The 15,436-nt window shown below is 42.6% G+C and overlaps 2 protein-coding genes across 4 annotated transcripts in view; one reads left to right on the top strand and one right to left on the bottom strand.

Moving 5' to 3' along the window:
- Positions 1 to 2,954, bottom strand: part of irs1 (insulin receptor substrate 1) — a 14,037-nt gene extending 11,083 nt beyond the window's left edge. Inside the window, exon 1 of the mRNA XM_053647167.1 lies at positions 1 to 2,954. This exon is cut by the window's left edge and continues 443 nt beyond it. Within this exon, the coding sequence (XP_053503142.1) occupies positions 1 to 2,816 (2,816 nt within the window). The 5' untranslated portion in view covers positions 2,817 to 2,954.
- A 5,236-nt stretch (positions 2,955 to 8,190) lies between these two features.
- On the top strand, positions 8,191 to 15,436 carry rhbdd1 (rhomboid domain containing 1). 3 transcript variants are annotated; one of them, XM_053646278.1, is made up of 8 exons: positions 8,191 to 8,424; positions 12,312 to 12,464; positions 12,612 to 12,891; positions 12,983 to 13,115; positions 13,519 to 13,607; positions 13,901 to 13,957; positions 14,504 to 14,671; positions 14,933 to 15,436. In XM_053646278.1, exons 2-8 carry the CDS (start codon positions 12,312 to 12,314, stop codon positions 15,037 to 15,039), a joined length of 987 nt encoding a protein of 328 aa, XP_053502253.1. In that variant the 5' UTR covers positions 8,191 to 8,424; the 3' UTR covers positions 15,040 to 15,436. The 3 variants fall into 3 exon arrangements, with proteins under 3 accessions (XP_053502253.1, XP_053502255.1, XP_053502254.1); XM_053646280.1 differs by having other exon boundaries at positions 8,192 to 8,424; positions 14,889 to 15,436; XM_053646279.1 differs by lacking the exon at positions 8,191 to 8,424 and adding an exon at positions 10,022 to 10,321.

The following is a 15,436-nucleotide window of genomic DNA, read 5'->3' as shown; positions in this document are numbered from 1 at the left end:
CTCGTCGGAGTCGGGTTTACCCGGGAGAAGGCGCTGAGATCTGTCAAAGGACCAATAAGCACAGACCTCACTGGGGCTGCACCTAACGTCGAGACGTCGTCGCTGTGCGACTCAGAGCAGAGCAGGACTTCTGGGTCTTGTAACGAAGTGTTTATAAGCATCCTCTGGGAATCAGGATAGTCTGTAGTGTAAGAGCCCAGTTGCATGCTCATGTAGTCACGTTCACGAATACTTTCACGAGGCAGGTGAGGCGACGAGGCCGAGTTTTCGGACGGACTAACAACGGCATAGTCTGGGGAACTGGACGTCGATTTTCTAGACTGCGAGAGCAAGCTCTGTGAACCTAGCTGCATGTTCATGTAGTCGGAAGAAGTCAGCTCCGATTGGACGTCTGCCCTGTTACCAGTGAACACAGGTGAAAAAAGTGATGCTAAGCTCGCTGAAAACGCTTGGTCGTTAAACTCGATGTTGACGTACTCTCCCGGACTTTTGGGCTCACCAGGGAAAGGGCTTTCACGCATTCTTGGAAGAGTACTAGCTCGGTTAGCATCCAACGATAGCCTTGTTGGTCGTGACAGCCTAGAGGTGACCTCTGACCTTTTGGGCCTGACAGAAGGGTGTTGCGAACTACACTGACCACCCAAACTGTCGCTGCTAGCCGAAGACGAGGAAGAGTCAGCGCAAACCATGCGAGCGCTGCCAAGTGACATCCGCAAGGGGCTCTTGTCCTGCTTCCCGTTGGCGTGTTTGAAGGAACGGGGCAGAGAGAAGTAGGCGTACGCTGGCCTGGACAGCTCGTCTACAGGGTTGAAGTAGCAGTCCGGTGGCGTGCCGGTGGTTGAGCCGCTAGCAGGAGACATGTTTATATAGTCTCCGCACGAGGACACTTTCCCCTCCGTGCTCTCAACGGACAACGACGGGTTCATGCCGTTGGTCCAGATCTTCCTGTAGTTTGTAGAAACGTCTGGGGAACAGCTACCGCTCGGTGACATCATCATATAGCCATTGGAGTCCACTCGCCGTGGATTGATTATCTGCTGTGGGGCCGAAACACTTTTTGGACTCATAGGCATATAGTCGCCGCTGTTTCCCGTTACCACTGCAGGAGCCACGCCCGGTGACATCGGCATGTAGCCGTCGTCCTTGTGACTGGACTCGCTGCCACCTTCCGCCGTCGGCATACCCAAGCATTCTTCAGGATACGAATTCGTGGACAAGTTCCGATATATCGACGGTGACGACGACGATACAGATCGGCTGTGATTATATGCCGGTGTCATGACTGTGTATTCGTCCAGAGACACGGCAGATGACTGTGAAGGCGTTTTTTGGTGGCAGGTGGCTGGAGGTGACAGGGTGCCAGAGGAATGAGTCCTTTTCCTGAAACATTTCTCCAAGTCTGGCTCATCCATGTGAGACGGTGTTCCTCTGGATTGGCTCTCGGTACTACTTAGTGAACCAGACTTGGTCATGCATATGTAGTTATTCAAGTCCTCTTCTTTGGCAGGAGGGGTGTGTCCGAGCGAGTCGGGGGTCACGCTGCGGAAGGAGCTTCGGAAATCGCACGGACTGGAACCGTATTCATCGGACGAGATGAAGCCGCCGTCGCTGGGCGACCCAGATATAGAGGCACTGGAGCGTCGGGGAAAAAGACTATCTGAAGTGGACCCGTGTCCACTAGTGCTGCTGGAGGACAGACTTACAGGGCTGATCGCTGATGGAGAGCATCGTGATGATGGAGTAGGGATGGACCTGCTATGATTTAGAGGTGGATGCAGTCTGGATCTACCCCTATGCCTTTGAGACTGTGGCCTAGAGGATCTTGGACTACTTGGGCTGCCGTCTACAGACGCTGGCCTAGACATAGTTCCTTCTCCGTCACTGGACGCCCTCACTCTGAACGAATGGCTGTGTCTGCCTGGGCCAGCCGGAGACGTAGCCGTGACACTTTCAGCCCTCATACGCCTTCCCAACCCGACCTGACTCGGAGGAGGGTTGTTGTGATGATGCCTGGTTCGCACCGGCACAGAAATGGGGTTGGAGCAGTTGGAAGACGACTGGCTTTTGCTACGGGGACGAAACTCTTCACTCATGGCTTTCATCGCCTCCAAGATAGTCTCGTGCATGTTCTGAGCCACGACCGAGTCGTCGACCTGCATCCAGAACTCGCCGGGCCCAGTCACCGCAGACCTCCCGACTTCGATGAAGAAGAAATTTTCCGAGTGACCGCACCTTCGGATGTTCATCAGCTGCAAAACGACCGCCGCGGCGTCTGAATTGAGCTTCACGAAAGCCAAAGTCTTGTCCGTGAGACACAGTCTGTACACGCCAATTAAGTTTTTGGTCTGTCCGAGTCCCTTTGGTTTCAGTATAACCTGCCATACTTCTTTGAAGGCAGGCCCGGGCGTAGCCTCTCCGTAATCATCATCTCCGACACCGTTGCTCCTGGCACTCTCGTGGACCTTCCCTCGGTTGTGGAGGTCTACTAGGGCTTGGTACCACGCGTCCTGCTCCGGCTCGCTGTCCGCTGCGACTGCAAAGTATTCGTCTTTGGTGTACAGTGCCACCAGATGTTTGTTTTTGGAGTCCGCCCTTTTGTTAATATTGAAGCAACTCTCGAGTGGTATTGACCTTTTTGGTGCCCCAGACTTGTGTCTCCATTTTTTCTCATTCTCGTAGTACTCCAACCTGGAAGGTCCGGTATCGCTTGCAGCTCGAAGAACAAAAAACCTTTTGTGCATGCTTTTGGGTTTCCTTAAATAACCCACCTTTCTCACGTCCGAAAAACAAGCCTTCTCTGTAGACGGACTTGCCATTTTATGAGAGGGAGGGGAAAAAAATGCTCTTAAAAAATTATTTATTAATTTTTTTTTTATTATTTTTTTTTTTTAGGATTGCATGAATTTCTTTAAAAATGGGAGACAAAATAAAACTTTTTTTCTTTCCATTGAGGCAAAAAAAAAAAAAAAAAAAAAAAAAAAAAAACGCTCCCGTGATGCTTGCTCTTTCAGGAAAGTTATTTATTTGTTTATTTATTGATTTCTCCTTCCAAACGGCTAAGCTAGCTTAGCAGCCCATGCCAAAACAAGCACTCAAAACACCTCACTAAAGTCCATTCTTTAGCAAAACTCTGCATTTTTAAATCCCGTACAAGCGTAAATAACACATTATTATCTCGATACCTGTGTGAAAGTACCGAGGATTTGCTTGTAAAAAGAAGAAGAAGGGGGGAAAAAAGTCTCCTTTCAGTCCGGAGTTCCGTGAGCACTATCAAAACAAGCCGAGTCAGCGTAAGACCCCATTTATCCCACAGGGAGAGCGCGAGACCATCCCGCACGCTGAAGTAGCGCGTGCACAAATCAGACACAGGAAGTCAATCCAAAGCGTACCGAGTCCAGTTCAGCAGCTCAAATATATATATTATATATATGCACATATATTATAAATCCTTCCCATGGTACAAAAACAACCCCAGTGCGTGTTTGTAATCCCCGCAGACAGCCGAGACCCTGTCCTGCTCCGACTCCGAGCAGCCCTGAGCACGTGACGCCCCAATGCGTGGCCAGATGAAAGCGCGAGTTACAGCCTACAATACAATCGAAGTCACGCCCATTACGCAACGACCTCGCGGTCTCATTGGACGACAGGCTTGTCCGTCTCGTGACCGCTAAGGGGGGGGGGGGGGATAACAACTCGAAGTTTGCTGTAGCCGGAGGCGTAGTAAAGGACACAAACAGATAGAAATGACAATTTTGTTCATTAAAAAATAATTTATAATAAATTGCATATATAATACATATAAAATTAAAGTGGAATAATAATAAAATATATATCAAAATGAAACGGAAAAATATTTATTTCACTGTTTTGGTTCGCCTGCCACCATGGCATTATGTGAAACTCCGCCCATTCTCCTGTTATATATCCCCGAAGATCTCTCTCTCTCTCTCTCTCTCTCTCTCTCTCTCTCATTTCTCTCACTCACTCTCTCATCTCTCTCTCTCTCTCATTTCTCTCACTCTCTCTCTCTCACTCTCTCTCACTCATCTCTCTCTCTCTCTCTCATTTCTCTCACTCTCTCTCTCATTTCTCTCTCTCATTCTCTCTCTGTCTCTCATCTCTCTCTCATTTCTCTCACTCTCTCTCACTCTCTCTCATTTCTCTCTCTCTTACTTTCTCTCTGTCCCTTTCTCTCTCGCTCTCATTTCTCTCTCTCAATTTCTCTCTCTCTCTCCCTCATTTCTCTCTCTCATTTCTTTCTCCCTTTCTCTCTCTCATCTCTCTCTCTCTCTCATTTCTCTCTCTCTCATTTCTCTCTCTCTCTCTCTTTCTCTCTGCCAATTTATGTCATATAGACGTGCCAATTTCCTCTATAAACCTTATACACTTAACTACAATGTAAACACATCAAACCACACTGTAATGAATGTTTTCGACTTTTCCAGGGGTTCCCAAACTTTTATTTATTTATTTCTCTCTTTTTTTTTTTAACATTAATTATGAAATTAGGTACTTGAACTTTCCATCTCTAATATTATTTATACGCACAGTAACTCTGATAAGGATAATGGGTTATGATGTCTACTACTTTAATAAAATAAAGAGCAAAGTTTTGGACCCCTTGGCTATGCTTTACGCTTTTTTTTTTTCTTTAAATAAAACATTTGAGTTGAACACTGAACAATTACCACATGATTTTCCAACAAACTGTTCTGAAAAAGTCTCTCTTGAGAGCGGTGAAATGAATATTTTAATCCTAACAACATTAAAGTAAGATATTTTTTTACAAATTAGAATGTATTAAGCATGCAAATGTATGCATATTTAACTAGACAACCCCTCATTTGCATAATTAAATTTACAATTTTGATTAAGTTTCAATACATGTTAGAATATCAGCAAACTGGCAAACATTTATTAGGTATAGCTATTGTTTTTGTTTGTTTGTTTGTTTGTTTATTTTTCTTTATTTACAATTCACCTGTTGTGTCTTGCTTTAAAAGCACTCCATAATTAATTAAGTCCATGGGTGTGAATCGTAGCATCCTTGCAATTATAGTGATCACTCTCTCATCTCTCTGTATTCGAACATAGTTGAATACAGAGATTGCAGATGAAATGCAAATTCTTCCTACACCGTTTATTTTGTGACAACGCTGCCGCCTACAGTTTTCGCTTTGTAAAAAGTGGTGTGATCTGCACATCTCTGAGTAACATTACATTACTTCTTTCCTTGCTTGAAAGACAATAAAAAATTGTAATTGTTGACAAATTGCTGTGGTGTAATTGGAATAAAACACTTCAAGATGTGCCGTTATTAGAAAATAACCTTAGGATGGTCAAGATAACTCGCAGCTTGGCCTCATCATTGATTATTTTCCAAGAACAGCATGTCTGAAAGTGGTATATTTCTGTATACAGGGACAGCGCTGTGTTATTACATGGAGTTCTTATCACTGATATTATGAAAACATTATTAATAGAGAGTTTTCACCATATGCCTGTTTCAGTTTAATTAACTAATAATTCAATAACATAACAATTACACACAATATAAACTATTTGTTAGCGTTCAAGCAAATAAAAAATCCTGTCACTTTTAATGATAGTACTATAGATTTTCTCTCAGAAATATACCTCAACCTTATTGATATTATGCAAAGCAGGGCATGGTTAGAAATTCTAAACCACGCCCTGTTTTCCTGGTGTATAAACAAGAGATTGTACACATGCAATCCATTACCATGGGGAAAACTAAAGAACAGAGACAGACTGCAGTCTTAACTGTAGGCCATTTTGAAAAGCAACTGTATTACATCAACATTATTGTCACCATTATGCCATTATTATAACTGCCATAACTCTTATTTACATCACGTTGTGGTACGAGAGAGAGAGAAAGAGAGAGAGAGAGAGAGAGAGAGAGAGAGAGAGAGAGAGAGAGAGAGAGAATAAGAGCGGAGAGAGATTACTACATTACATCATAGCACAACTGGGTTCAGAGAGTACAACCCTCTCTCTCACACACACCTTCTTTCCTATTGCTTGAACTCCTGCTGTATTTTACACCAGGGACTCTCAAATTCCACCCCCCAGCCAGTGGCCGCTTTAACTTCCACAGCCCACCTCAGTACAGTTTACTCAACAGTCTAGTAGGGGTTATTTAACCCAGAAAATTGTATAATTCATATGGTAGTTATCTGTAAGGACATGTTTATTTAACATTTATGGAAGGAGTCTCCAGTGTTACTAATTTCAAGACAGAAATAAAAAAAAAAAGGTTGGCTGATGATGGAACAACTCGTTATAGCTGCTATAATGTCCATGAAAACAGGAGCTAACTTGTCTCATGGACGTTCCACGACATCACACGTACACCGTCACAACACCTTGAGATGTGTTGTTTCAGGAAAATAATCCACTCCATCATGTTTTATTCCACTCCTAATTCTAGTGACATGATAAACAGGTAGCTAAGAGCTAGAAGAAATCAAATCAATAATAAATATGAGAGATTTGATCATTGCTGTAACTAAATAAAATGATCAAATTAAATATATTTTTAAAAATCACTGTTCGCACTTGGGAGCACTTTCTTTTACACACACACACACACACACACCTTGCTCATTCCTGCAACAACACCACTGCTGCTGGCCCCAAGGTTGCTATGGCAATGCAACACAACACAGACACTGCCTGGTCTGCTTACATCATTTACAAACTCCCTAAGCACCTTTTAATCTCATAACATTTACCAAAATTCCTTTCCCAGCTCTCATTTATCTCTCTCAAACATACATTTGTGTTTACATACTGTCGGATAAGAGTGTTTCAGAATGCGGTCATAGTTTCTGTATTATTGCATTTACAAGCATTAACTCGTTTCCGTACACAAAGCAGTGGGTCAAGCTACAAACAAAAATCTTGATCGTTGAAGAACCCTTACTTGCGTAGTCACTGATCTTCAGTAACAAGCTTTATCTTAGGTCAGGGTCACAGTGTATCCAGAGCCCAGGAACTCCATGAACACCAGGAGTAAGGCCTTGGAGGTGGGAGGAAACCAGAGAACCCAGAGGAAACCCAAATGGAGAGAACATGCACAGAAACACCACACAAATAGTAACCCAAGCTCAGGATTGTTCTCTGAGAGAGAGAGAGAGAGAGAGAGAGAGAGAGAGAGAGAGAGAACAACCCAGGATGTAACTGCAGTGTACTTCACTAATGATAGTGGATGCAGTAAAGGTTCAGCGTAGTACACAAACAAGACATTTCAGACAAAAGTCCAAAGCAAAGTGCTCCTGAGGCTTTGGTGAAACCAGTCGATGATGTAATAATTCTTCTCAAGACATGACGTTCATTCAGAATTCTGATAGTCTAGACAAGCTCTTTGTCCCTCTACATCCTACATCTCCACACTCCTCACTTCACTGGTCCCATAACAACAATTAGCGATGCAATGAATGTTGCGTCCATTGCTCTTGAAGTATCTCGCCACCGATAAGTAGAAATCCTTCACTCTGATGGTATGAAGCCAGTTTCCTCTTGGCTTCTCCGGTGTATGTCTCTTGCAGGTGGTGCACGAGAAGTGTTCGACCAAAAAAAAACCCCAAAAAAATAATCCTTTAAGACAGTGGTCACCAACCCTCTTCCCTGAGATCTCCTACCTGCAGGTTTCATCTCCAACCAAAATCCAACACACCTGTTTTAGCTGATGAAGAACTTCTCGATGCAATGATTAGATGCTCAGGTCGGCACCATAAAGGTTGGGGAGTTTGAAAGTCTTCAGGAAGGTAGCGCTCTAGGAACAGGGTTGGTGACTATTGCTTTAGAGCCTGTGATTGTTGTGACACTGGTAATAAATTGACATGTAGGACGGTTTGCATGAAGAAGCACCATAAGGATCATTTAATTCTCTCCTGACATGTTATATGTGAATGATGTTTTGAGATGACTGAAGGTTCCTTCAATAAGGAACTCAGTCTCTGGGTCATCCTGTAGGATTATTATTATTATTATTATTATTATTATTATTATTATTTGAAAATAGATAGATAGATAGATAGATAGACAAATTAGCCAGCTAGAGACAATCTCCAGCTAGAGACAATAAAAAAAATTTATATTGTTGTTGTTGTTTTATTTTTATTTCCAGAAAGCACTGCGGGGGTTTTGGGAAGTCATGCTAACTGCTTAGCTGTGCTGCGCTAGCCACCATTTCGGTTTACTTCCGGTATGGCTGCTGATGAAACGATATGAAAACTCGCTAGTGTAACATGACGTGTATAGATATGACACGCATTTCGGGCGTAATAAACGCTGTAAGAAACGTATCAGGAGCTGAAAAGAAACAAAGCGGACTGCTTTAAGCACTAACTCCGAGAAGAGTACCAGCTAAACCAGCCAAACCAGCACAGAGTCACGGTAAGTAAGCTGAGCTCCTGGGACCGGAAGTAACACTGAAGAACTTTCAAATCGCATAGTTCCTGATCTGAAAGTTCCTCAACGTTACATTATTTCCATTCGAGACTGTTTATAGATGGTGCAAGGAATATTTATTTCTTATATTTATTTATTTATGTCCCAAAATATCTAACCTCAATGCCTTATCTATAACAGAGTCTAGAAAGCTGCGGTAAAGTTACCGTATTAAGCGCACAAATGAATAGTTAAAGGAAAACTCCACCCTGAAACACATGCAATATGTTTGTAAGGAAATATTGCTTTTGTGTTTAATGATCGTGGTGATAATTTGCCGTGCTGACGCTGTATTTTCGTTACAGCGTGACAAGTGAGCCTTAATGTGCCGTGTTGACGTCACAGGGAGACACTTGGTGTTTTGTTTTTTTTGTAAGGAGAAAACATTTCAAGGACCTCAAACACAAGAGTCATATCTTTGCTTTCTGCAATTTAGCACACTGAGAAACAGATGAGGGCCCTGCCTGACATTTTTTCTCTCTTTTATGTGCCTCGCATGCCATTCAGCAAATGTCTTCCAGTCTGCTAAAAACTGCACTTCAGTCTTTGTTTTAGGGGTCTCTCTCTCTCCCCCCCTCTCCCTCTCTCCCTTCCTCCCTTGTCTCCAAATTAAATTTCTGTTTCTCTAACTGTCTGAGACTAAAACTACCTTTTTCTGGGAAAGCACATTGTTTAACCCATACATCATATTAGTTCAAACATCCTTCCCCATAATTCACACGCATAAATGTGATATTAGGACAAACATATGAGCACCCTGTACCATAGCATATGTCACAGGATGTGCTTTGCTACATGTTTTTCCCATATATATTTATTTTATTTTATTTTATTTTTTTTTACAGCTTCTGTAACTTTCAAAGTTTTAATCAGTTTAACATGCTATGAAAATCAAGTGAATATGCGTTCTCGTGCACAGACAGAAAAGGTTCTAGTGTGTGCCAAATCTCTAGACATTCAATTAATCATATAACCTATAGGATCAATAGAGCAAACCTTAAGAATGTAAAAGAGTTTACATACAGCAATACAGCAATTTGGTAGGACTTACAGTTTTCTCTTCCCTTCTTTTTTAAAAAAAAATAATTTCTTTTTTTTTAATCATTTCTTTTTTATTATTATTTTTTATCTCAGTAAAATTTACTTGTGCATTAAATTTGCCAAATGTATCATGTACTGCTGATATGATGGAATGAGTCAATGGGGCATGCCACTTGATGATAACCCGCCGCAAAAATACTGCGCCTCTTGCGCTTCTTAATAAGTGCTCTCTTTACTTATTTATTGCTCGAACCGGACTCTTTCCGTTAGCAAATATTTTTACTGTTATTATCTCTTTCTATACATATACCTGTCGGTATATATCTTAGTTTGAAGCTGTGATCTAAGAAACACAAATTTCTCTGCCGTCGCAGAGGCGAAGTTCCCCGAACTTCATATAAGAAATCGCTCCATGTAATACTTCTCTCAATGTAATACACGCATTTCTTATATCGATGACTCCCTTCCATAGAGACAGCAATACACAATGACTTAATAAAATTCTAATTCTAATTTTAATTCTAAATACATTACAATGACTTCATAAAATTCTAATTGTAATTCTAAATTCTTGTTGGTTCCCACCAGTCAGTGGTAAGGCTACATCGCTCTTTCGCTCTGCACACAAAGGTCAAACCGCCTGCGTGACAACACGGATTTCAGGGTGAAACTTTTCTACGAGCGTCCTCCGGTTTGCTTGTTGTCCCGAAAAGCTGAAAATACTCGCGCAGCCCAGCCAGGGACGCTAAATTGTCGTGGAAATTAGACAACACTCGTAGACTTGTCCTTTTTACCTCTGAAGGTAAAAAGGTTTATTACAGAAAAATGGTTAATACAGGATAGAATAAAGCAGGATAGAATAATGAGAGAGCTCTGAAGTGCTTGTGCTGAACCACTACTATAGATATGAAACGCAGAGCATGACACACTTCTGTGTACCTATAAGAAGCGGTTTGAGGCAGTTCAAACAGGCTTTGTTTCAGGGTCTTTGCAGACGAACCTTGAGCAGAAGAACATGTTTGTGTCTCTGTATAGCAGATAAACATTCTGTACTGATCTCAGTGACATGACATGGCCTTCTTAGGCATTATCCTCAGATGAGAATGAAACAGAACAAGAACAAAACTATTACAAAGTAAAAATGAATCATTTCCCTCACACGTGTTTAGTGATCGTGGTGATAATTTGCCGTGTTGACGCCGTATTTTCGTTACAGCGTGACGAGTGAGCCTTAATGTGCCGTGGTGACGTCACAGGGAGACACTTGGTGCTTTTAGTAAGGAGAAAACATTTTCAAGGACCTCAAACACAAGAGTCATATCTCTCAGGTTTCACGGTAAACTCCTACAAAATGAAAAAAAAAAACAAATAAAAAGGCTTTTTGTTTTTGCGCACCATTTTCCAGCGATGTTTTGAACGTCGTATTTTGAGAAGGATTCCTGAATGCGTTGCAACTATACGACACGCTGCGTTGAGTTACAGATAGTTTGTGATCTGTGAGATGACAGTATTGTTTTTCTGATTAGTTTTTCTTTTCTTTTCTTTTTTAAATTAGCATGAAAGTTTTGGAAGCTGATCTGATCTGAAGCTGATCTGTAAAATTAGCATGAAAGTTTTGGAAGCTGAGTGTTTGGATGAGGAGTTGAGAGCGTTGGACAGACTAAAGGATTAAAGCCCCGCTGCATCGCTCTCCTTCTGCAGAGCAGAAGTGGCGGTGAAATCCCACCGTTGTGCCCTGTAGACGCTCGACAAACCATCTACTGAACGACACTGACAGCCTAAAATTCTCAGCAATGCTACGAATTTATATTTGTGTTGACTTCAACTTCAAGTCAAAAAGCCACTTTAAAAGGAACCGTGTGCACTGCTGATTAAATATATGGCATGTTAAAGGAAAAAACCCACTCTATAATCATTATAGTTAATATAACTGATTTTCAGTGACATCCAAGACTTATTTTGTAATGAAATTCTGAGATTTTCATTGCTTTCATGAGGCTTTCATTGACATGTTGGTCTGTTCTCACTTTCCTCATTACCCACAATGCCATTTGATTTGATCTCTTCCTAAAGAGAGCGATGCGGCAGCGCTTTAGTCCTTTAGTCTGTCCGGCTTTCCCGCTTCCTCACCTGTATTCATGGTTCGCTAACTAGCCGAGCCGGGTCTCTGCCATAGCTCTACGCTGGATTTCTCATTAATCTCGTTAACGTTGAACGACGCTGGAAAATGGTGAGGGAGAAAAGAAAGGTGAAAGGTGTATCAGGTCGGGGTTGACCAAAATAAATAAATAAATAAATAAAGATAGAAACATGTTGAGAATCAGTCGGTTTGTTAAAGGAGGAGTGGCCAAATAACCTTATTGTACTATTGTGAATATTCTTCTGTAAAGAAATGTGCATTTTTATATTGTGGATATTGTGGGGGAATTGGAGAATCTGTGTCTGAATGCCCCACATTTGTGCTTGTATTGGCATGATTCGTGTGTGTGTGTGTGTGTGTGTGTGTGTGTAGGACATTCATTCACACTCAGGGCATTCTGTGGTTTGAGCATCGCTCAGTCAGGGCATTCTTATCATTCTCAAACCCTCACAGTAATCTGGGTGTGTTTTCCTCTCAGTTCCGCGTTGTTTCCGCTGCCCTTTTGCCCTGGATGTCAGTATTGTGTGTGTGTGTGTGTGTGACCTCTGTAGGAGTTTGAGATAATGCTCGGTATGTGCCAGGCACAGAAAGAATCTGGTGGATTGAGAAAAATAAAACACTGGCAGAAACTCCAGACTTGTGTGTGTTTCAGATGAGTAACCGACAGCGAGGAGTTCCTCTCGGCCTGCTCTTGCTGGCGTCTCAGGTGTTCCAGATCGGCACGGACAACATCCCTCCTGCTACACTAGTGACGCTCATCCTCAACGTCTACCTCTTCCTGTTTCCTTTCAAGCCCCTTTTACAGGTAGTGTAGAAGACACAGAGCTCAGATCAGATCGAGAGAATAGTGTGAGAGAAGAGAATAAAGTGCAGCTGCCAGCACTGATTACACCTTACTTCCATTTGCACTTAACCTTGTGATGACATTTTGTGTGTGTGTGTGTGTTTCCAGACCTGTGTGAGCGTACAGCAGGCATACTGGGGTGGAGACTGGCATCGTCTCCTGTTCTCCCCTTTTCACCACGTCAATGATTTGCACCTCTACTTCAACATGGCCTCCTTCCTCTGGAAAGGCGTGAACCTGGAGCGCAGGCTCGGCACAGCCTGGTTCGCCTACCTCCTGTCCGTCTTCTCCCTGCTTACCGGATTGGTCTATCTGCTTCTGGAGGCGGGGCTAACGGAACTCCTGGACGATTCCTCCTTTAGCATGCAGTGCGCTGTAGGGTTTTCGGGTCAGTACGTGCGTCTGTGCGATTTGTTTGGTTTTAAACGTAACGTTAAGATGCGAGAGATTTGTAGGAAATAATCTACTGTCTGTTGTAGGTGTTCTCTTCGGGCTGAAAGTTGTGAACAATTATTATAACCCGGGCGGGGTCAAATACATCATGGGGTGTCCTGTGGCCAAACGCTACGCCTGCTGGGTGGAGCTAGTCCTCATACACATCCTGAACCCAGGGTAAGACACTGGGTTCTCTCTCTCTCACACACACTTACACTTTTCCTAGAACAGTGCACCCTGTTGTGTGTTATTCCTAACTTACTGGATTTACATATTTAGTGGATGGCAAAGGGATTACATATGTGTGCAACCTCATATTTATTCCCCAGGAACGAATGAGCGTGTTCACTGTGTGTGTGTGTGTGAGTGAGAGAGAGAGAGAGAGAGAGAGAGAGAGAGAGACCTTGTGTCTGTGTGTTCATAATTATAACCTTCCAGACCTTTCTTCAGTGAAAACATTTTGTGTGGGAGTGTTTCTGTCTCAATGTGTAATTACAGCATATCACTGTGTAAGCATGTGAGGGTCAGTGCACATGCAGGTAGCAACTTGTGCGCTCTCTCTCTCTCTCTCTCTCTGCAGGACTTCGTTTGTTGGGCACCTGTCTGGTATTTTGGTGGGGCTTCTCTACATTACTGGTCCCCTCAGAACACTTATGAAAACATGTGCAGGTGAGACTGTGTGTGTGTGTGTGTGTGTAAGTGCCTTCCACATAACGCCATAACTGAACATTTCCACCCCAATCTTCACACTATTTCATGGCAGTCGTCGTCATGTTGTCACACGACTCGTCACAGCAACGGTCACGCACTGACCCCCAGCTCATGATATTTCCAGAATGGAACCGTTGTCGCAGGCCAACTTCAGCACCCACATCATATGAACGGAAAAGCCCTCATAGTAACTCAGTCTCAAAACACGTTTTGTTTACAAACCCGTAAACAAGTCTGCTTTGGTCCCACAGATTTTGCAAGTGGTCATGGAAACTACAGCAGGCCTCGCACGTACCATAACTCTTCAGGTAAGAATTTGAACCCTGTTAAATTTGCGTTTTGATGTGAATTTAGTAAGAATTCTACTCAGGAGCTGTATAGTAGGATGGAATGTATTACGGTATCAATGTTGGACTTCTCTGGTATGAGGTTATCGCTCCAAAATCCAAAAAGTCCCTCCCTTACAAAAACATCAAATGAGCCAATCACCATGCAAATATGGAATGATTGATAGTTGGGTAGGTGTTCTGAACTCTCTGATATTAACTGACCCCCTGGAATCCCCGCCTCCATCTTAGATTAGTTGTCTCGACTCATGTTCTTGCTTGAAAGATGCACTACGTCTGTATTTATTATTTATGCCAGCACTTTGGGTTTTTTTTTACACCCACCTCCCCCATATCAATGTTACTATGGTATCTTTTTATTTTTTTAAGCTGGTTATTTAGTCTCTACTTCCTGTTACCAACCCCTGATCGTTTGGAAGGACTATGTATCATTTCTCTTGGAGATTGGTAGGTCTAAGGTGACCATGTTCCAGACCAGGATGTACTCTTGGATTTTATTCTGTGCAGGTTATAGTGGATATGGAACGCCCTACACACCGACCAGCTCCCCGTACTCCAGGCAGGGTCTCTACAACCTAGCCGAGCCATCGGCATTCTCTCAGCACCCTTATACAGCTGGTCTAACGGAGCAGGAGCAGTACGAGGCAGCCATCAGGGCCAGCCTGCAAGACCAAGGTGAGGGGTTTTATAGGTTAAACTCTTTAAAAAACAAACAAACAAAAAAAAAGTGATTCATTGGGACGTTGGTTTTGAGGATGGTTGCTCCTGAGTTGTCATTTTTAAATGGTTTCTGTAGTTGAAGCGCCATGATTTTTGAAAAAGTCAACTTGGTTGTAAATAATCCTTATGAGCGTTTGTGACAACACAAGTTTGTGTATGCTGCCACCTACAGGCCACATGGAGGACTGACCGAGTGTTTAAATGTGTGTTCTGCAGGACGGCATGCTCACCGCAAACCACTGCCTGGGTTCAGAACCAACTCTGAGCCCAACATCGAGGAAATACGTCATCGCCGACTTCAGAGGTTTGACCCAAAGATGTAAAAACCTTTTAAAAGCTTTAAACCTTTAAAGATAAATTAGGATCACTACTGAGTCAGTAACAGTATGTTACAGTGCAATGTATTACTAATGCACCTTTATGCCAGGTTATACATCACTATCAGTTGCACTTTCAGACTAATAAGACATTATAATTGAAGATCCTGTAAAGATGATTGTTCTCTATCCAGAAACCTGGCCTTTATTCATCTGCTATGAAGTTAATTGGCTTTAATTCATCTTGTGTATATGCACTCCTATAAGTCTTAATCATTTGCACTATGAAATGTAAGAAGATATCTCCACTGGCTTGGATAAGCGGTGTTTTGCTGGCTGTTGTCTTTATTGATGAAAGTTTATTTTTGTAAATAAATCCTACATTTTGGGATGTACCTTTTAA

The sequence above is a fragment of the Ictalurus furcatus genome, chromosome 17 (assembly GCF_023375685.1).
Source record: "Ictalurus furcatus strain D&B chromosome 17, Billie_1.0, whole genome shotgun sequence".
NCBI classification, from domain to species: Eukaryota; Metazoa; Chordata; class Actinopteri; order Siluriformes; family Ictaluridae; genus Ictalurus; species Ictalurus furcatus.
Note: the sequence above shows the minus strand (reverse complement) of the source record. Positions and strands in the feature narration are given on the sequence as shown.

Excerpts from the sequence above, each read along its gene's own strand:
- rhbdd1 (XM_053646278.1), top strand. The coding sequence starts at position 12,312 with ATGAGTAACCGACAGCGAGGAGTTCCTCTCGGCCTGCTCTTGCTGGCG. Across the intron at positions 12,892-12,982 it reads GTGCGCTGTAGGGTTTTCGG|GTGTTCTCTTCGGGCTGAAA; the intron begins GTCAGTACGTGC and ends TGTCTGTTGTAG. Across the intron at positions 13,958-14,503 it reads CACGTACCATAACTCTTCAG|GTTATAGTGGATATGGAACG; the intron begins GTAAGAATTTGA and ends TATTCTGTGCAG.